The sequence below is a fragment of the Carassius gibelio genome, chromosome B3 (genome assembly GCF_023724105.1).
Source record: "Carassius gibelio isolate Cgi1373 ecotype wild population from Czech Republic chromosome B3, carGib1.2-hapl.c, whole genome shotgun sequence".
Lineage (NCBI taxonomy): Eukaryota > Metazoa > Chordata > Actinopteri > Cypriniformes > Cyprinidae > Carassius > Carassius gibelio.
This window is the reverse complement of record NC_068398.1, coordinates 8278339-8299399: the sequence shown is the minus strand read 5'-3', so window position 1 is coordinate 8299399 and position 21061 is coordinate 8278339. Positions and strand designations below refer to the sequence as shown.

The 21061-nt window shown below is 35.7% G+C and overlaps 1 protein-coding gene across 1 annotated transcript; it reads right to left on the bottom strand.

The window, feature by feature from the left end:
- Positions 1–62: 62 nt before the first annotated feature.
- Positions 63–11879, bottom strand: LOC127952126 (growth arrest and DNA damage-inducible proteins-interacting protein 1-like). Its single transcript, XM_052550436.1, has 4 exons — positions 11772–11879; positions 4136–4202; positions 2737–2911; positions 63–432 (listed from the first exon to the last, which is right to left on the bottom strand). The coding sequence occupies exons 1-4, from the start codon at positions 11877–11879 to the stop codon at positions 63–65; spliced, it is 720 nt and encodes a 239-aa protein (XP_052406396.1).
- Positions 11880–21061: the final 9182 nt, after the last annotated feature.

Below are 21061 nucleotides of genomic sequence, written 5' to 3'. Positions count from 1 at the left end.
TAATTGTTCTTAAAATGTTTGCTTTTTTTTTTTTTTGCTAAATGTAGAACGCTTCAGAATTTTTAACGAGGAATCAGTTTTTCACTTTCCAAACTTACAAAGTAACCAATTTTACAATATGTTACAGTAGCACTGTATAAAAGTATTTGTTGTCTGGACTCGGCTGCCACTGTTCCCTGCTCTTCCTCTCTCTTCCTGCTTTTCAGGAGTTTTCTCTTCTTCTTCTCTTTCTCTATTTCACCAAACATCTCTTTGAACTTGGCACTTGGGGGGTCCAGTGCATAACCGAATTGCTCTCTCACCTCGGCCAGCAGTTTGTCTCGCTTGATTTCCTCCTCTCGTTGCTTCTGTTTTGCCTCCTTTTTCAGCTTTTTCCAGTCGGCGATCATCTTGGACATTTTGGCCATGTTTGCGGCAATTATCTTCTCTCTGTATAGAGAAAAAAAGCAAAAAGTACATTAAAGCTGTGTAAAAACCAATGGCTGTAATCAAATAATGAATGTAGTATAATTTTATATTAGAAGGAAAAATTTAACATTTCTGTGATCATCTACTTCCACCAAACATTGTTTTACATAAAGTTTTATTGCAAAACAAGCATATTCAAATATGTTTACAGTGCTTCATGGGAGTGAGCTTTCATTGCAGAATCATGGGTAATGTAGTTTCTCTCCAATTCTGCTGTTAAACACAATTATTTATTATTTTATTTGTGGACGGATGGCTTCAACAAAAGCATATACCATCTATTAACAATCTCAGAGCTCATAGTAGGTCTGTCTTTAAAGTTTTATCATTATTGTTAAAGGTGCTGTATGTGGGATTGACACCGAGGGGTTACACTGGGCATTGCAGTCCAAATTCTAAATATTGGAGCAGGTTTTTTTTTTTACCCGGTCCCTCCTCCTCAGATGCACACAGGTTGCCAGATTGAGGACACCAACAGGAAAGAGTGCACCTGACAATGGAAAGCATTGAGCCTAACACTGTATTATACCGTTGTTGATCATAAAGTTTTTTGGATGGATGTCGAGGATTTTTAGGATGGGAAGAAAGTTCTATATCCCGCTCTGACCCCTTTCGTTTGCTAGCCTTCATGACTGAAATTAAACATTCTGTGTTTTTCACCAACTGGCCACCCGGGGTGCCGAAAAACAAAATAGGGTAAACTGGTAATGGACGGGTTTCACAAACCAAAACAGATAACGACATTCTGACCCAGAATGCACATTTTCAAAGGAGAATAACTCACTGTAGCATTGTTTTTCAGATAAACAAATGTGTTAAAGGTGCCATAGAAAGCATTGATACAATGTTTTAAATTTTAAGTTCTCTGATATCTACATTGAATGTATGTTACTTAGGTAAGGGCAAAAATTCTCATGAAACTGTTTTACAAGTCCCTTTACAACCCTAGGATTTGTCCCTAGAAGGAAATGGTCTGTTTTTACCTTATTTGGAAGGGTCATAAATAATAATAATGTTGAGCTCTGCTCTGATTGGCTGTTTCACAGTGTGCCTTATTCCAGTAGCTCACACAACAGGAAAGAAGCACAGCACGGGGGAAAATATATATTTCAAAACTGTCTCTCGCAATTATATCGTTGGGTAATTATACTATATAAAATGTTTCTTAAATATCTGGAAATATGGTATTTTTATGCTTTAGTAGAGTCAAAAACTTGCATAAAGCACCCTTAAGAATAATTTCCCCCATTAAGAAAATGAATGGGAAATTTACTTCCAGAACCAACTGTTGCAGTTTTAAATGACAGGAAATTACACTTTTTGGGTGAACTGTTCTTTTAAAATGATAATTCATCCCAAAATTTGCATTTTGTCATTATTTACCCACCCTTATGTAACATGTTGTTCCTCCAACATGAGGGTGTAATGGCTAGTCTCATGCAGCCTAATGACTGTTTGACAACTGTTTGGTTACCAACATTTTCTTTTGGATTAAACAAAATAAAGATACTCATACAGGTTTGGAACAACGTCAGGAGTAAACAATGACAAAAAATATACACTATTTAGGTGAACTTTCCCTTTAAGAACAAGGGAAGCTTCTATTAAATTCCAGGATTTCCATAAAAAAACTAAAAAAAAAAAAAAAACTAAACACAAATCCAAAGTACAACTACGTAAATAATATATATTATTATAAGATACAAAGCTTATTATACGAAAAAATAAGTAAAATAAGTCACGAGACACCCGCGAACCAATAAGATTAGATTTCAAAATTCAACTTCGTGATGCACCCTAACGGTCCAATTTTGAATATTTGAAAGATTTTTGTTTACTGAATAACGACTTCTCTGTAACGTTACATCGCAGAAAATCTATCATGAATTGTTTCAGAAAACTTGCAAGTCATATGGATTAATCTTCCAGTAAAATCTGGTTTGTCAACCGACATAAAACGATAAAAGACGATTATTATATAACGGTGTCTTGTAGTTCGACAGCAGAAGTCCCAAACCACTTTTCGTTGTATGGAAAACTAAACCTGGGACTCTGTAAGACACACAAATCAACGCATGTAACTACGTAAGGGTAAGTAAATGATGAAAGTTTTTATTTTGGGGTTAACAGTTATTATTATGAACATATACAGTTAGTTACAGTTGAACACTGTTGATAGCGAACACCGAACAGACACTAGCGTAAGTCAGGTTGACGTCACCTGTCCATCCGCCTCTGCTCCTCCTCCCTCTCTCTCTCTCTCTCTCTCTCTCTCTCTCTCTCTCTCTCTCTCTCTCTCTGGCCGCGATGTTGTCTAGCATCACCTCCATCGGAGGGTGCCTCTCTCTCTCCTCGGCCGCCAGCTCCTGCAGCCGGGAGTGAGATGGCCAGAGTTTGTCCGGGTAACCTCCAGACGAGCCTCCATAGCGGCTAAATTCGCCCTCTGCTGGTGAATTTGAAAGTAGATTCCAATGCAGTGATGGAAATTATTATTGAGGATGTCTTTCATCATAATATTTGATATAATGATATGTACTGAGAATCATGTGCTGTTGAGATGTGTTCAGCTTGTGTTTTGCCTATTGGTCTCGCTCCTCCCTGATCATTTTCATATGGAGTTTAATCATCACCCCAGGGGGCCTTTAACAATGCTATTTCAATCCTCTGAGTTTTTGTCTGTCCTCAAAGCTGGACCCTTGAATCTTTTCCGGTAGTTTAGCAGCACAGTGGGATATTATTGTTGGAGATAAAGGTCTTAAATGGATCTGGTCCTGCTGGTGGTGTTTATCCCAGAGTCCAGACCATGCTAGAAAAACAAAGATGATTGCTGATTTTAAATCTCTGGTCACATTTTTGGCCCCTATTCTTATTTAGTTGATTTAATTACTCTAAAGTAAGAGGAAAATCTAATAGAACACAAATTACAAATGACTGGAGAGTTAATAATAAAATATAATATTTTAAGAGAAAAAAAAAAAGATCTGGCATATTAATTAGTTTGTTTTTCTATATTGATAAATTAGCAAAATGAACATAAATTACCATTTTGGCATTGATCTGTGATCCTAATGGAACATTATAATTAACATGTTTAATACGCAAGTTTAAATGTAATTAATATATGTCATGTCAAATTTTTTATTAAGTTTATTAATAAAATTTATTAAAAAAACATTTTTTTTTTACATTTATTTTATCAGTAAGTAATTAATTTTATGTTTAAAATTTTTTTATTTTTATCTTAGGATTCTTAAAGTAAAAACGCAAGTTTTATGACTTCTAATCGAATTAGAACACCTCATGTTCATTTTCCTTTTGCTCTCACCTATTTAATTCTATACATTTTCCATAAAAAAATAATTGGCTTATCAGTAAATAAAGATAGATAAAGATAAAGCAAAAAAGATAATAATATCAATCAGTGCTTAGAAGTTTAATTCAATGTTTATTTGAATGATGTGATCTTAGCCAGAGGAATCAAGTGATAGCAAATGTTTAGAGTGAAGTGAAGCTTTACAGATCCAGTTTATTTTACGGACACTCTCAGAGCTCCTCTTCTCATATAATTTGCAGATGAATGGATGAACGATCATGTTTGAAGAGACTTAAGAGGGCTTAGGTTTTTCCCTGAGCGTTTCTTTCACCCGTAGGGCTGCATGCGGTCTACTTCTGTTCTTATTAATGGTCCACGCCAGCTTCAGCAAGCAGATGAGCACAAACTCCACTTTGAATTTCTGGAACGCAGCATGGGAGGGTTGCTTTATTAACCAGCAAACACTCGGAGGAAGAAAAAGGCCTTTGTTTTAAATGCTCCAGCCGTCCCTCTCCATCACAAACCCCTCCCCTCCTTCCGCTACTCTTCTTTTAGTTTTGATTTCTTTTCAAAAATGTAAAGATGGGACAAACAAGCAGCTTTAGAATGCGCCTCTTGGAGAGACAGATGTCAGAGCTTTTGTGTCGTGCGGAGCGCATCATTATAACTCGAAAGTTCCCATGGCGGGGGGTTGAGGGTTTGAGAGGGGTCCGCAGCATGCCATGCGCAACACAGGGCTTTATTTAGACACTAGTGATCGCTGCCAACTGAGAAGCTTTAAAGACACGACCATCTGAGAAAATCAGGTCTGCTGAGGTTTCATCAGGATGTGTTTTCTAAGGCAAGCGTCACTGTGAGGCCTGCTTTCACTCACACATATGGCCAGGGATTCAAAACAACTAAAGTATTGAACTTTATCATGTAGATCAATGTAAAAGTAAACAATATGGCAGACAGATGCTATAGATTTAGTTGCATATACATTTGAATGGGGTGATGTCAATATAACATGTTGAATGGGAAAAAACTCAATAGATTTGAGGACCGATTTTCTTCAGGATTTAAAAGCAGAAATGTAAAGTTTATAGTTTTATTTGCACTCTTTAATTAATTATGTTAAAACTTACGTATTATTTGAGCTGTAAAGTATTATTTTCAGTTGTATTAGTTTCAGTGTTTTATGATTTATTATGTTAAGTCGTATCGACAACTGAATTGTCAAATTTAATATAACTTTTTTTTTCACATGCACTAAAATTGTTTTCACACAAATTGTATCAAATGTTTTCACACAATTGTGTGTTGAATTTATTATTACACTGATATTTCTGTCAAATTAACATTAATTTAGTTTTATTTTAATAGAAATGTAACAAAACATTTATAAAAAACTGAAGTGTATAAGAAGGTCATAATTAAATTTATGACCCTTCATAATATTAAAGTTTTACAATGTCCTTTAACAACACCTTAGTTATGTACATTTAGATATATTGAATTTTTTTATTTATCTTTTTTTCCCCCTTTTGTACAGACTTAAAATTTTATAGTGTACATATAAATTCAGGCATTAAAAGCAGAAATCTGAAGCTTATTCTTCTGTCAAAACTTGTCTATCATTTGAGCTGTAAATTGATTAAATCATCATTTTATAGCCATTTTTATAGCATTCGGTTGTAAAATGTAATATACTGTAGATTTACACCGAAAAGATTTATAACACATTGTTTTCATTTTGATTATCTAATTGAAATTGGCCTCATTCTATTGCAAGTGCCACACATTTAGAAAAGGAGGGATAAATGAAAACTAATAGTAATTTTTTAACATGAACTTGTACTGATCCTGCAGTATTCCTTTGATATCTCCGGACAACATTGTTTTTTTTATCATGTTTAGTTGTTATAACTGTTAGTCATGCTCCTAGATGAGAAAGGTCAGTTATAGGCACTATGGATGGTTTGTTCTCTTATGTTGCTCTTGTGAGTTCATCTAAAGAGACCATCCATATGGCCTTATGATTAAATATTTACAGGCCACCACATTTCCAACCAACTCATGACAAATTCATGGAGATGTTGCATTATGGGATGATTCTGCCGTTTCCCCCACCTACAATAACCGGAGTAAAGCCGAGGGGATGTCCAGATGCCGTTTTAGTAAACAAGATGTCTCTCATGCTTTTAATGTGCATTATACGTACAGTACAAGCGCTATACATATGTGATTTTGATGGTAATGATGCTTTGTTCACTGATTACGCTTCAGTTGAGTCATTTAGCAGATGCTTTTGTCCAGTGCAGCATACAAACGAGTGATTTATCAGCTGAATTTCAAGAGTAAACCAGAAAATTATGGAGGCTTATACCTACCATTTCTGATAAACTTATACTTTATAATTTCTCAATTTCTGACTCATTTATTCTTTACTCTGAAGTGGAAACAGGCTTGCAACGGTCGAAAAATATGCACTTTCATTATTCAGTTAATGCTCTGTTAAAACATATAAATCTAGTTTCGAATGGATTAAGATGAATATAATACTGTACAGAAAGCTTACTTCATCACAGGACAAAAGATTGTACAAAAAGACTCTTGAGGGACATATTTCCAAACTAATTTCTCTTACAGATTATTCTAATCTGCTGTATAAATCAAAATCTTTCAAGATAATTCCTAGATGATTAGGATTTGGACAAATCTTTTAAATATGTACTTTTAACAGCTCGAGTCAAGAAGAAGGTGATTTGGGGTTGATATTAGTGCTTCGTTCTTCATCAATCAAGTCAAGTTGAGCACTTTGCATTGTGGGATACGGGATCATGGTGCTGTTTATACCACGCATATTGCACACAGAATAATCTGAACATAGCCATACTGTAAAAATGACTGCTCCATAGGCCTGACGATCAGCGCACATGCAGAGTGTGACATTGCTCTTGTTCTCATCCTGCAGGCGGATCTGGAAGTCTCCACGTCATTGTTTAAATGATTCCCCTTCACTAAACTGGGAACGAACCCAAGCGAGAACTACACGTGAAAGCTCCTCAGGAGGGGAGCACGTTCAGCGGGGAGCTTTTCAATAATGGATGTACCACATTGAGCTCCCGTTAATAATGTGTTTCTGTCACTGCGGGAGACAGAAAAACGCATTTTAGAGGCGGACCAGAGAATAATGGGATCATGCAAAGTTAGGAAAACTTAGTCATAACTCAGTCTGGCTCCTTTTCAGACGTTTTCAGTGTCTTGTGGCTTTGTTTAACAGGTATAAAAAAACAAAAAAACATGCAAGCATTGTGATTTTTAAAGCACGGCGGCTTGTTAACCCCTGAAGCTCATCGTCGAAGCTGTCATTATCATAAAACTGATTACAGTGTTTTCAACAAACAAATGATGGATTGAAGCAATGAGACATACGCCAAAGTTTTTTCACATTATAGAGAAGATTGAATGGTTCAAACAGTTCAAGCTCAAAATGAAAATGATGGGGAAGTTATTTAATTTGTCCTTAGTTTGTTAAAACACCCGAAAATGCACTTACTGTACATTGTAAATCTACAGTGGAAAAAAATTATAATATTGGTGTAGAAATTAAGAAATTGCTGGTAAATTTCACAAATAGTTGTAAAGAAATACAAGTAACACCTTGTAAAAACAAAGCAATAATGTTTTATGTACAACTTAGATAAAAATAAATATTTTTTTACATTGTAATGGCAGGGTTTAAAATCAGATAAAGCTTATTTTTATTAAATAACTTGCATTCATAATATATATATATATATATATATATATATATATATATATATATATATATATATATACACACACACACACACACACACACACATATATATATATATATATAGCTCTGAAGTTAAAATCATCTTTTTAGTGCTGACTGAGAATGCGTTGGATAAAGTGAATTATCATGCATATTGTGCAAAAAAAAAAAATCAGTTTATAACTTAAAAAATACAAATATTTACCTTTGTACAGACAGTGTAAGTTATTGATTTTATCACCGTTGACACATAAAATGTTGAAATCTCGAGGCTATGTTTTAATAAGTTGTTTTTCAGAAGCTATTTTGAAGAAATTAGGTAACTTAACAATTTCAATTCCCATTGTGTTTTTAGTTCATATAGTGGTCAATTGAAACCAAAACTGTTTGGTTACCACAGACTCAAAATTGTGCTGTCTTCCACAGGAGAAAAAAAGTCATATAGTTTTAGAACGATTTGTAAGTTACATTTTAAGTTGGACTGTCCCTTTTCATCTGGTTTTTAAAACTCTTCCTCGCAAACGTTGCTGCCTGTTTTTTGTGCCACTCTTAAATATGAGAGCAGATTTTGTTCCCGTGGCTGTGTATGTCCACATTAATAAGCGGTTTGACATTTGTGTCATGCTCTCGTGTCCATCTCTTGTGCCTTCACCCATTGGGGACTGTGCAGGGCTCATCGTCCAATCAGAAGCTGAGCCCTTCTACTGATGCTTTGAAAGCGGATGCAATGCCAGAGGCGCTAAATACAGTTAATGGTCAATGAATTCAAATGTCATCATTATCTGAGCAGTTCTGAGAATAAATCCATGTCTTCTTAGTGCTTCCATTTAGCATTCAAGCATTATTTAAATGCAGTGTTAACATTTAACAGTTCAGTCTTTTTCAGTATCCAATATTGCAATATCAATTTCAAAATAACTAAACTGTTACATATTTTTCTAAATCTGCATGTGTGTACTTGTATATGAATGCCAGTATTACATTAAATATTATATATTGCAGATATAGAGTCATACATTTTGAAAATAACATTTGAAAAATTGCAATATTAGATATTGAATGTAATACTTTACAATTGTAATATAAATTATATTATTTTTCAGAAAATAAGCCAACAGTATATATCTAAAACCTAGTCTTTTAATTCTACATTAATTTTACATTATGATAAAATATCAGCCCTGACGTGTTTTTCTCTAAAAAATAAAATATAAGAAATATATATTCTCAGCTTTAATTTAATTGAAGCTCTTCTTTTTCAGATCACATAAAGAAATCACACATCTGATGTTTTCACCTTTGTTGGGGTTGATGTGATCTCCCTGAGAGCTGACTCATCTCACACACACACACGCGCGCAGCGTCCATGTTTTGCTGCGGGTATGGTAGACTGGCAGAGGGGTGCAGGTGGCTCTGGATTGGTGCAGACACTGTCCCGACGCTCCCGTGCTCGTGCCAGTGCCATCTGTCATCAGCTACAACATCTGCAAATCCAAGGTGCCCTTGATGGCCGTTGCCACCGTGGCCCGCTTCAGATTTCTGCAGGGGGACGAGTGGGTAGAGAAGCTGCTCCCCGAACACTAATCACATCTTCATCACTAATCATCACGGTTTGGGCTTTTTTATAATTCTAGCAGTGCAGTTCCAGGATTGTTTGTCTGCTTATTTATCCGTATCTCATATCAGATGTCAATGGCTCACCCCATGACACTCACGCACAGGTCAATTACATTTTTTGTAGTAAAAGTGAGCAAGCCAAAGGCGATTGTGGCTAGAATAATAATAATAAAAAAAAAAAAACTAAGATGTTTAAATGAAGTAAAAAAGAAATTGTTTTATCCATTCGAAACGAGAAAGTTAGTGAATACTCATAATGGAGTATGCTGAGGTCTTGAATGTCTTCCATACCTGCAAGGCATCCATTAGACCACATTGCAATTAACATTATTGGCTGTGATCCTGATAACTTTGTAAGCAAAGCTCTATATTGATTTAGCAATAACGTGTAACAAGATTTCTGAAGTAAAGGGGTGTCTCTGCAGCTGTCATGATGCTGGGCTGTTTTAGGAGTTTGTCAAGCATTGCTGTGCAAGTGCTTCAGCATTTGGAGTAGCTGTTTGTGCAACAATATGAGACACATTTGTCTTTGATATAATATATTCTCATTTTTATAATGGAATACAAACTAAAGTAGTTTAGAAATCGGCAACTAATTCCTGAACTGTTTAAATTAGCATCTACCAAATAGAGTTCCCCATATTGCCCAGGTGCTCAGAATAGTTTATAGTGTTGCTAGGGTGTTGTAGGTAGTTGCTGACTGTTGTGTGTTCAGAGTAGTTTGTTAGCATGATATGCTGTTTTTAGAATGGGGACGATTGCAATTTTTTAGGGTGGGCAATATGTACACTAGATTACAAGGTATTACAAGGTTTCTATTAAGACCTTAAAAAGGCCTAAAAAGATCTTAATTCAGAGCAGAAAGTCATTGAAAAGGCATTTAATGTTGCCTGCACTGCAATGAATGAATGAATAAATATATTCTCCAGTATTTTGTTTTCCTATACAAATACCTTTAAATCAAGATACATTTACTTGAGATGCAAAATGAAGATATAAAGTCTTGTTTTCTGAAAAGTTCAAGCTTAAAACAAAAGCAAACATCTTTCAATGTTATTTGTTTTCCCTTTGGAATTAAGTTAATTTTTTTTCTGAGCCCACTGGCATATACTTGTTCATGTCTTAATCATAGAACAAGAAAACATTTTATTCATTTCTCAGAAAACAAAATTTATCTTATGGCATTTTGCTTCTCAAGTAAATGCATCTTCTTTTAAGAATCTTTTGCACATTTGCACTTGAAAACAAGACAAAAATACCAATGAAACATTTTTTTCAGTGTGATTCTAGTGATTGAAAAGAATTCAATCACATCTGTTGGAAGTTCCATTTTCAAATATTGAAATGTTGCTTATGCATCTCTTCATGTTCTCTCTAGACATTTATACTGTATTTAGAGAAAATATTGAAGTATTGTGTTTGCTTCATTTTATGCATTACATTTTCTTTACTTGGTCTTAAAATGCATGAAAAAGCCGTGTGGAAAAAACATGATCAGTTACCAGTTTATGAGTAAAGAAATAAAAGACATAAATAAATTATCTGTTACTGTTTTTTCCTAAACAGTTTTTTGTCTGTCACAATGTATAAACTGCAGGCTAAGATTTCCTTTTGAAAATGGGATGTTTATGCGCAAAACAAAATTTATGACTTTGTTACAAAATAAATATCATATGAGCTTCAATATGTTAATTTGCTGTGCGATTGCAGGGGACTAAAGCAGCCACTTGGAGGAAGTGACATTTAAAATTCTGAAGAGCACCAAAAACAGTCATTGAGGACAGAAATCTAAAAGAGAAAGAAAAGGGGGCGAACACGTCTGTTTTGTTAGCTAATAGAAGACCGGAGGAAAAGAGACCTAAATCAGAAAGAGTAAAGCGCTGAAAAGAGAAGACAAACAAACTAAAAGCATCGGCACAGAGATCTCAGTGAGCCGTGCCAAAATTGTTTGGCACTGGTGGTTTTTAAAAGGAACACCTGCGAAGCGACAGTCGCTCCTTTACATTCTCCTGAAACCCCGCTGGTCAGCGCTCCACTACTTGGCATCTGATCCTTTGGCCCCCGCCATCAGACGGCAAGAAGAAAGGAAATCGCTCAAGACATAAGCTTGCGTTTCTGTGGTGATAAAAGATTCAGTTCTCCCTGCACGATTTGTCACCTGCGTGTTTGTTTTCCCACCCCCCGAGTTGAGAGCCCACCTTAATCTAAATGAGCTCATTAGTTGGCAGCATTTGCCGCACAGGTTCACATAATGAGGCTCATAAACACGGGCGCCATCCACTAAATGAGGCCTGTCACCTCACGTTAGGCGAGTTTGCATAAAATACTGGCTCATTTAAATGAAAACATTTTCATTCGAAGCTTTGCCCGGAAAATGATTGTTTTGATAAAAAATATTTTCAGCTTCAGACTTCATGTTTCTGGAATGTGTAGGGTAGGAGGTTTTATGCTGAATTCTCCAGAAGAAAATAGACACGGCTCAAAGGAACGGTATAGAACATAAACTACAGGTCTTCTCGGTTTCCTGTGTTTGGGCTGAGGTCCCGTGGCGCTGTGCGGCATGTTGGCAGTGGCCCGGAGCGTATGTACCGCTCCATAAGGTGATTTGTGGATGGCTTTCCTCACGTGGTGGACAGCCAGCTCAGAGTTCAGATCAGGACAGCACAGATAGACTGGGGACGGCCTGAGTGTTGACATGTTGAATTATTGTGGCCTTATTTTGTTTCTAGTTCTGTTTCGTCCGATCCCTGAAGGGGAATAAAACACAGTAAAAACAAAAGAAGATTTACAAAATGGTGATTTGAAAATCTGAATGATGTATCTAAAAGTTATGTTTCTGACAAAACGTTCTTAAAGTTCTACGAATGTTAAAAATAAACGTTCAAATAATGTTATATTTTTGGTGAAAATAAAGTTAGTAAAATGTTGTAAGAAACATTTTTGTAACCTTTAAATAGCCCTATAATATAAAAATTGTATTCACAACAAGGAAATGGGACATTTCAACGTTTTAGAAACGTTTTATAAAGTATTCTCACAACCGTAGTGCCCAGTAGTGCACAATGCAATGGAAACAAGTCGCAACACAACAAAATCTCCACAACACATTGTAAATAACCTGCAACACAACGAAATTACCACAACACAATGGAAAAAAGCACAGAACCTAATTTTACCAAGTACGACATGTTCCTGGATCAACTTCTTTGATGACCCTGGAACAACATTGTGATTAACCAATCAGATTTAAAGAACCAGTTTATCATTTTTGTGAAGTTTAGGCTTACAGTCAGTGTTTGGTGCTTGTTCATCAGTGTCATTCATCTATCATTTTCTCTGATTTTAGGGATTACTCATGGTTAAGGTTAGGTTTAGGTGTAGGGATATTGTTAAGACTACATTTTTGGATTAATTGCTTTTTGCAGTGTAGTTTTAGGCCATTGCTTTTCTGTTATTAAAGTGTTTGGAGTGGTTTTTAGCTTGTTGCCAGGGTGTTCTAGATTGTTACTAAGACTGTACACTTATTAGGCTTTGCTATTCTGCTGCAAGAGAGTTCTAGGTGGTTGCTAGGACATTTCTGTGTGGTTACTGACGTTTTTGAGCAGCAGGGTTGTAGGAAGGAGAGCTGAAACTCAAAACAGATGGTTGTGTTGGCACCTGTCTTGCTCTGAAATCTGTTTGGAGCTGTTTTCCACATGTATAAAACAGTCAAGACCTTCATGTGCCAAAAAAATAAACACTTCAGATTTAACCCTCCTCTCACTGCGAGTCTCTTACAGTAACGCTCAGAGTCATCTAACGTCATTTGAGAGTATCTTTCACATACAAGTTACACCTCATATATTTAAGTTCCATTGCTTAAATAGTTGCATTTCTGGTTTAAGAGACAATTTTGTTTTTTTTTATCAAAAGCTTATCTTTGATTTACAAAGTGCTTGAGTCCAACCAGCAGTGCTAACAAATGACCAGAAGATGGTGCTTTATCTGCATTACGCATAAACATAATGAATGAGTTTGTCATTAGAGTCTCATTAGTTGCTGAGTTTTTATGTGCTAAAACAGCAACATTTAGTCAAACCACAAATTGTCACCACATTTTAACAGAAAGCAACTTACAGCATTACAATCCCAAAATACATTTAAACTGCACATTTACTGCAAATTAAAATGGCATTGAACTTTTACATCTTTTGTTTTGCATCCAAAAAGGTAATAATTTAACTAGGTTTATAGATTCTCTGAGTGGTGCTTACTGCCAAAAACCAAATGTGTAGCCATAGTATTGTTTTTCTGTTGTTGGGATGTTCTAAGTGGTTGCTAGAAAGTTTCTTACTGGCCCTAGTCAGCAGAGTTCACCTCCATCATGTTTCTGTGATATTCTGCTCTCTAAATATGAATCGAGATATGGAAAATCCCTAGTTTCCTTCTAAGGGAACCTTAAACTGCGTCCTCTAGAGGTCGCTATGAGGAACACCATTAGCGTGACAATAACATTGGCCTGGTAGTGGGTTGCCACGTTCACTGCAATTGCCACAGCCGTACCCATATCTGATTTCCCATTTGCAATCTATTTGCTCTTCGGACAAGGCTGTGCTCCTCTCACTGCAGGAGGGTCACTTTGAGCTCGCCAGTCCTGGGCAGACTGGGTGAGTCTTCCTCCCAACTTGAGAGTTAGGTCCTCTGACCCTGGGCTGTTGATTGCTTCAGTCAAGATGGGTTCTTCTCTCATCTTGCTAGGCATTGCACCATCTGCGCTTGAGCTCCGTAGCAGTGACATCAGCTAGTTGGGCCACTTGCCACTTCCCTGATATGCTGCCTCTATTTGTGTCCATCCAGTCAGTCCTTGTGGACCTAGCTTAGCAGTGCCCTTGATGGTTTCATATGCTCCTCTCGATCTGAGCGTACTAGCACCCCTTCTATTTTTGAAGATGGGTCTCTGCACATTTGAGCTCCGGATAGCAATCTTGCCAGGCAGCTGGACCATCTCCTGCCTCCCTGGTTGTTTGCTTGTTAAGTGACCTAGCTGTGCTCCCCTCACCATGAAGTGTCTCTTGCAAGCGTGTCACTCCCTTCTGGGCATCTGTGAGCAGATGCTTCGCATTCTGTTCTGTGAGCATGCCACAGTCACATATAGGGCTCCTAGACTGGTTTACACAGCTTCGGTTACCCCTTAAACAACAGTGTTTCAAAATCCATGCTATGGTAAGTGCACATGCTGAGCTCTGTGCACTTTCTAAAATCCACATTGTGGTAAGTGTGCACGCTAAGCATTCTGTGCACTTTCTAAGGGTTACACACTGTAAGCCTCATTTCCTTTCTCTGAGTTAGTTTAGGCTCCTGTTCTCGCCTTGGGCTCCACTTAACTTATGTGTTTTCTTTATGAGTAGGGTGTTGCTACCAAAGATCTGTCGAGTCAGTTCTTTGAACAGGTTTATTCAGAACCGGCTGTAGCCCTTCTAGATAGCAGGCCAGAGTATGGTTTGCTTTTTAGACACCTGGCTGTATCCTCTTAAAGCAGTGGCTTCCAATCCTGGTCCTGGAGAACCAGCTGATGAGCTGACGAGTTGAATCAGGTGTGTTTGAATAGGGAGACATCTAAAATGTAAAGTGTGGGGGTTCTCCAGAACCAGGATTGGAAACCACTGCTTCAAAGGAATCTCTTTCTTCTGATTCCAACGCTTGAGCTCTGCCCTAGGCTTGGACTTCCTAGCTCAGCCCTTAACAGGTAAGTTCTTCAAGGGTATGCAGCTCAGGTCCTTGGCCGAAGGGGATAATATCACTGACAGCCATCAAGACGTCCTTGGGGCAACTCCCATGGCAATGGTAGAGTTAGTACTCTCAGCATGACACATCGGGATACCATTCCCCATAGCGACCTCAAGAGGATGAAGTTCAAAATCCCTTTACAAGAGAACGTCTCAGGTAACGTATGTAACCATGGCTCTCTGAGAAGGGAATGAGACACCGCGTCCTTTAGTTCCCTTGCCATGCTTTGGATGTGAGCTTCAGATGATAAAGCGGATGGTGTGTTCTTCTGTCACTCTTGTATACTGTGGTCGCACCGGGTGACGTCACAGGCTGTTGCCAGGCAGTGTTATTGTTGTGATTAGATATATGCTTCAGACACCGGTCACACTGAATGCGTTCCCCATAGCGATCTCTAGAGGACGCAGTGCCTCGTTCCCTTCTCAGGGAACAATGGTTACATATGTAACCTGAGACGTTTTTTTTTTTTTAAATATGAAATTATTGTCTTGTAACATATTTCTTGGGTTTTGCATCACTATGCTGTTTGCAAGGGAGTTCTAGGATGCTAGGATGTTGTTAACAGTTGCTGGGTTGCTCAGAGTCTCTACAAATATATACACACTAAACAATAAAAAAAATATAGAACGTGTCCTCATTCAAATGTGCCATCTGTTCCTGTTTCCATTGACACTGCGAACCATGCAGCTTCTTTTTTTATTATCTTTTAAATATGCATTATATAAAATAGGATGCTGCGCTACGGCTAAAATAAGCACTTCATTTTTTAATTTCTGTACAGAGAGGTCACGCAGTGACGTATCGATCATCTACTGGTCACACGACTTTACGTGATGTGAATTCCCAGGTCAGAGTTCACCAAACTTGAACTTTCGAACGCAGCGAAATGCGAAAATTTTCGCATGAGCCTGCGTTTCCGGTCTGACGCATTCGCATGCGTATGAATGGAAGTCAATGGAACGAAAAGTGCAGTGTGACCGCCCCTTTTTTCACAAAATAATGTGGTTTTGTGTAAGGCCAGTTTGTATTTGGCTTTAAGTTATCTTGTACAATTAAAATACTGTATACAAGTAGACACTAAGTAGAAGAAAATGTATAACTGCAGTGGCATTAGTAGAGCTACTGCTCATTGAACATCATGCCTCATAGTGTTAGTACATAGTTATCCATAACCTACCATAAGCTCTTCTCTAATACACAATGGTAACTACAGAAACCTCAACGTAACAGAAACCCTTTCTAATGTTTCATAACTAGACATTAAACATTAACAGATTTTTCCCTTTACTCAAAAACACATAAATGGTGCTTAATTTAAACAATATTTACTTTCCATATCCAGCCATATGCGAAGCATGCTGGGAACTAACAATCACTGCCAAAATAAAACGGCATAATTGAGCTAATTCTCTTAAAATAAATAGGTATCTTTCTTTCCTTAATTTTATCAGCTATATCAATTCCTAAATTCAAGCCCCAAAACTTCTTAAGTTTCCTTAAAAAAACAAGGAAAATGTCTCTTGGTTTTATTAAGGAAATGTTCACAATATTTTACATACAACACTGCACCACAATTAACCTCAAGTTAATTGAGTTAATTATGACCTTAATTTTGTAAATGAAAAAAAAAATAATAATAATTGTAGAGTCTATATTTTTTATGGCTCAGTATTGTTTTATTTTTGTAATACATTTCAGCAATGTTTTACTTGAAGACTTTGTTTTCATTCAGTATCTATTATAAAAACTGTCAGTTGATTATTCAGTTATCAGCAGGGCTCCAAACTGCAACTAAAATAAATATTAAATTACGAGTGAAGTTTTTGCTGAGGTCGGCACTGGCAACAAGGACTATGTATTTACATATTATCACATTTTGCATGTAATGCCTTTTTTCCCTGATTGTTTTGTAATCACATCATCTGTCCACGTATTAAACTGAGATGATGCACATCAAAGGTTTAGTGGAAAAAAAAGTTTCTAACAGTGCTCATCTCTGCTGCGCACACCTGCTAAACGCATCTCAACAGCATGAGAGAGATTGAAATGATGGAGACATGAGAAGTGAAAGAGCAGAAAAACAGTGTATATTTTGTGCAACAAACTACAACAGGTAAAGCTATTAGCTGTGTGGATATAGGCAATATATGCTCTTTTTGGCGCTATTTAATGAGGCAGGTGCGATCATGATTTAGTGACTTTGTGAACCTATCATACCTTTTTTCTTTACTACTATAGTACATAATGAACATGAATTAACATCAAAAGGTAGGCTATTTTATAAGAGAGCCTACAGTACAACTTACTGAAATGTCTCGTGGCAAAGCTCATTTAGTTTTTCAAACTCCTGAAAATGTGTAAAGCTTGAAAACATTGCAATGTAATATACATTTACCTTAACCATAACATACATAACCATAACCATTTGGCGTAAATAAGCTCATCATTCAGCTTGAAAAATAACTATATAGAGGAGCATTTCGCTATATTATGTGCTATTGCATTTTAATATTTTTACTTAACCTGTTGTCTTCATGATTTAACTCCTCCTATAAAATTGCATTTTATTTTAGAATTATTTTATAATATTAAGAATAGACTAACATGCTGAAAGTATTAAAGACATACACTCTTAAAAATAAAGGTGCTTAAAAGGTTCTTCACAGAACCATTTTTGGTTTCACAAAGAATCATGCAGTCAAAGGCTCTTTAAAGAACCATCTCTTTCTCAACTTTTTATAATCTGAATAATTTTCTTTCGGATGTTAAAGGTTCTTTAATAAGCCATTTAGACAAAGGGCTCTTCGATGGTACTGTGAAGCACCTTTATTTTTAAGAGTACAGGACTACATTTACAGGATGCATTGAGGAGGAGCCCAAACTACACTCAGTGGCCCAGTGATGCTTATGGTCCATGATATTGGTACAGATTCTGTGTAGTAAACAATGCGTGACTGTATATTTCAAGTTGGAAAAGACATTTAGTTCCAACTTTAAGTGAACCTTAGTTCCCAGGTCATCTACAAGATGGAGTCAAATGCTGATAAAGTCAATGAATGATGAGACATAAACATGACAGTACAATTGAAATGTTAAAATGTAAAAAAAAAAATAATAAAATAAAATAAATTAAACGTTCTGTGGCACCTAAAAATAATAATATGGCACTTATGTTTCTTTTTTCTTACAGGAGCCAATGGCTCGTCACTTGATTTTTTTAGTTTGTAGCCCTGATCAGCCAGTATGGATCCAACCAAGTTATTGGTATTGATAAAACCAGTTCAGCGTAATTCTTTAATAATAATAAAAATTAAAAAAGGATTTTTAAAAATATATGAAATTATTGGTCTGTAACAAGTTTAATGAACCTGAAAACAGTAGTATACAGATCAGTATTAAATTATAAATAATCTGTACTAAAATGAAGAGATTTTGCATCTGGGACATACTGTATATATGACTGATTCAGTTCTCTTTCAAAAGACTTAAAAAGCCTTGTGTGAACTGAAAGAAAACCAAGTGAGCACAAGTGCAGGAAGGCGTCCTGAGTGACCCGTGTGTCATATAGGGTAAGACACGCTGCTCTGTGATTGGCTGACAGTGAGCAGCACTGCGGTTCAATACATGTAGGAAAGAAAGGAGAGGAGAGGAGGGCTGAAACTCAAAACAGATGGTTGTGTTGGCACCTGTCTTGCTCTGAAATCTGTTTGGAGCTGTTTTCCACATGTATAAAACAGTCAAGACCTTCATGTGCCAAAAAAAATAAACACTTCTGATTTAACCCTCCTCTCACTGTGAGTCTGTCTCTTACAGTAATAGACACCTGGTGTGACCATGAGCGGGCACCTTCGGTTACTCGTTCTGTCTCATGCATCTTAGAGACATTATGGAAATTATCATATGTGTGAAATTTGAATCAAAGACGCCAAAGCAAGTTACAAATAACTAATGGTGCAGTTTTTTAATATCCATTTTTGCTCAGTGACCTAATCAGTTTAACTATCCGTAATGTACTTGTGCTTTCTTTGCATTTACTGACTTACTTAAATGTTATTTGTTTTGATTTTGTTATGTTATGTTATTTCCTGACATTCATTTTTATTATTTCAGTTTTTTATTATTTTATTTGGAGCCATTGGATGTCGTATAGGAAACAACTTTTTGTAATTAGTTTTTATCTTGCAAAGACCTTTTGGCATTACAAACCATTTTTGTTTTTCTAATGCAATCAATTTTAACTGAAATAAAATTAAAGCATTTTAGCCAAAGCAACATTTCTTATTTTTATTTAGTTGAAAACAGAAATAACTGAAACAGAATTAAAATGAATAACTGTAGACATAAATAAAACAATTACAAAAACATACAATAAAATTACTAAAACCTCATATAACTTGAACACTTTCATATATTATATATTTCAATGAAATTAATTTATTAAGTTTTTAAATGCTTTCATTTCAAGTACTTTTTTTAAATTGAAATATAAACATTATAAATATAAATATAATAAAAAAGAAATATAATAAAATATATATAAAAATGTATACTATAGACATATTAAAAACAAACATTACAAAACACACACACACACACACGAATATTAAAATGTAAACTGGAAAAATCTCTCTCTCTCTCTCTCTCTCTCTCTATATATATATATATATTTATATGTGTGTATATATATATATATATATATATATATATATATATATATATATATATATATATATATATATATATATATATATACTGTATAAAAAAAACTATAATAGAATCTCATTAAGTAACACTTCTTTTAGCATTTAGATTTGACTTTACTGTTTTAGTGTTTGGTGCATAAAAACATAATTTATTAGTGCATAATCTTATTCTAGTTACTTTTTAAATTGCTCTAAGAAGGATGTATGAAATGTCTTCAACAGTAGGTCAGCAGCAATACTGCAGATGGTCCACAAATTATTAATTCATCTAACACTAGGTCCTGCTTCATCTCTATGTCCTTCAAGGGGTCTTTAAAAACGTTGAAGACCCCTAATGAGACGCGTGTGCATTTCGGGATCCAGAAGAGGGCAGTGCTGCACGCGCACCTGTCCAGCCCTGCTCTTACTGCATGTTTATGTACTCTAACAGCGACAGTGAGTCAAACCACTAATTGTTCCCATGTTTTCACACATAGTAAGTCATGTTTCAATTCCAAACACATTGAAATCTGCACTTTCATTGAGAATTCAAATGACATGGAACAGTTTCCTGCTTTTATGTCCTCAAGCTGATTGAAAGAACTGTATTTAACTGCTGCATTAAACAAATATGCATGTAGTGAAACCATAAATAATAGTGAAGGGTGTAATTTAGTGTTTTAAAACACAATCAGTAGTTGAAACCTTATATTTAATCAATGTTAAATAAACAGCAATTTAATAAATAACAACTTAATCATTATCATTATGATTTAATAAGCTATATTTGTTTAAGTTAGTTCTGTAGTGTTGGTTTTGTCTAGTAATTTAATATGCAACCCTTTTAGACCCACAATTATTAAAATGACAAACTGTGAATTAAAGTGTTTGTATTTTAAATCAATATTTTCCAAAATCAGTCCAAATGAATCTCAGTGAGAGCAACTGTTTACACGGCGGTTTTCTGTCTCGTTTCTTTATTTTGAATATTTATCCAAATGTTTGTGATCAGATTTTGCAGGAATTTCCCCATGATGCCTTACACTAAACATGTGCCTTTCGCTTTGTAGTGATTATCAACACATAAGAGATGCATTAGGCTGTATTAAAACCAACTGAGGAATAAAACAGCATGATGGACTCCTCATGCGGACCTGTGTAATGTTACTCAAATCTATTACCTAAACATTTCTAAGAAATGGATTCTCTCGATTTAATCAGAAACGTCTCCTTGAAGACATTTGTTTTAGTTTTTGAACTAACCCTATTCAATCCAAATCTATTCTTTTCACATCTTTTTTTTTTTTGGATGCATTTCTAAGTGTAAGAAATGCATCCAAACATGAGAAGTGTTTAGGCTTTATGATCAGCCATATATGTTGGACATGCTTTCCTATAAAAACAAACAAAAAAAGTATTTATTTATGACTG

Excerpts from the sequence above, each read along its gene's own strand:
- LOC127952126 (XM_052550436.1), bottom strand. The coding sequence starts at position 11,879 with ATGTCAACACTCAGGCCGTCCCCAGTCTATCTGTGCTGTCCTGATCTG. Across the intron at positions 4,203-11,771 it reads ACAAATCACCTTATGGAGCG|AAATTCAAAGTGGAGTTTGT; the intron begins GTACATACGCTC and ends GCTGCGTTCCAG. Across the intron at positions 2,912-4,135 it reads GACCATTAATAAGAACAGAA|AGGGCGAATTTAGCCGCTAT; the intron begins GTAGACCGCATG and ends ATTCACCAGCAG.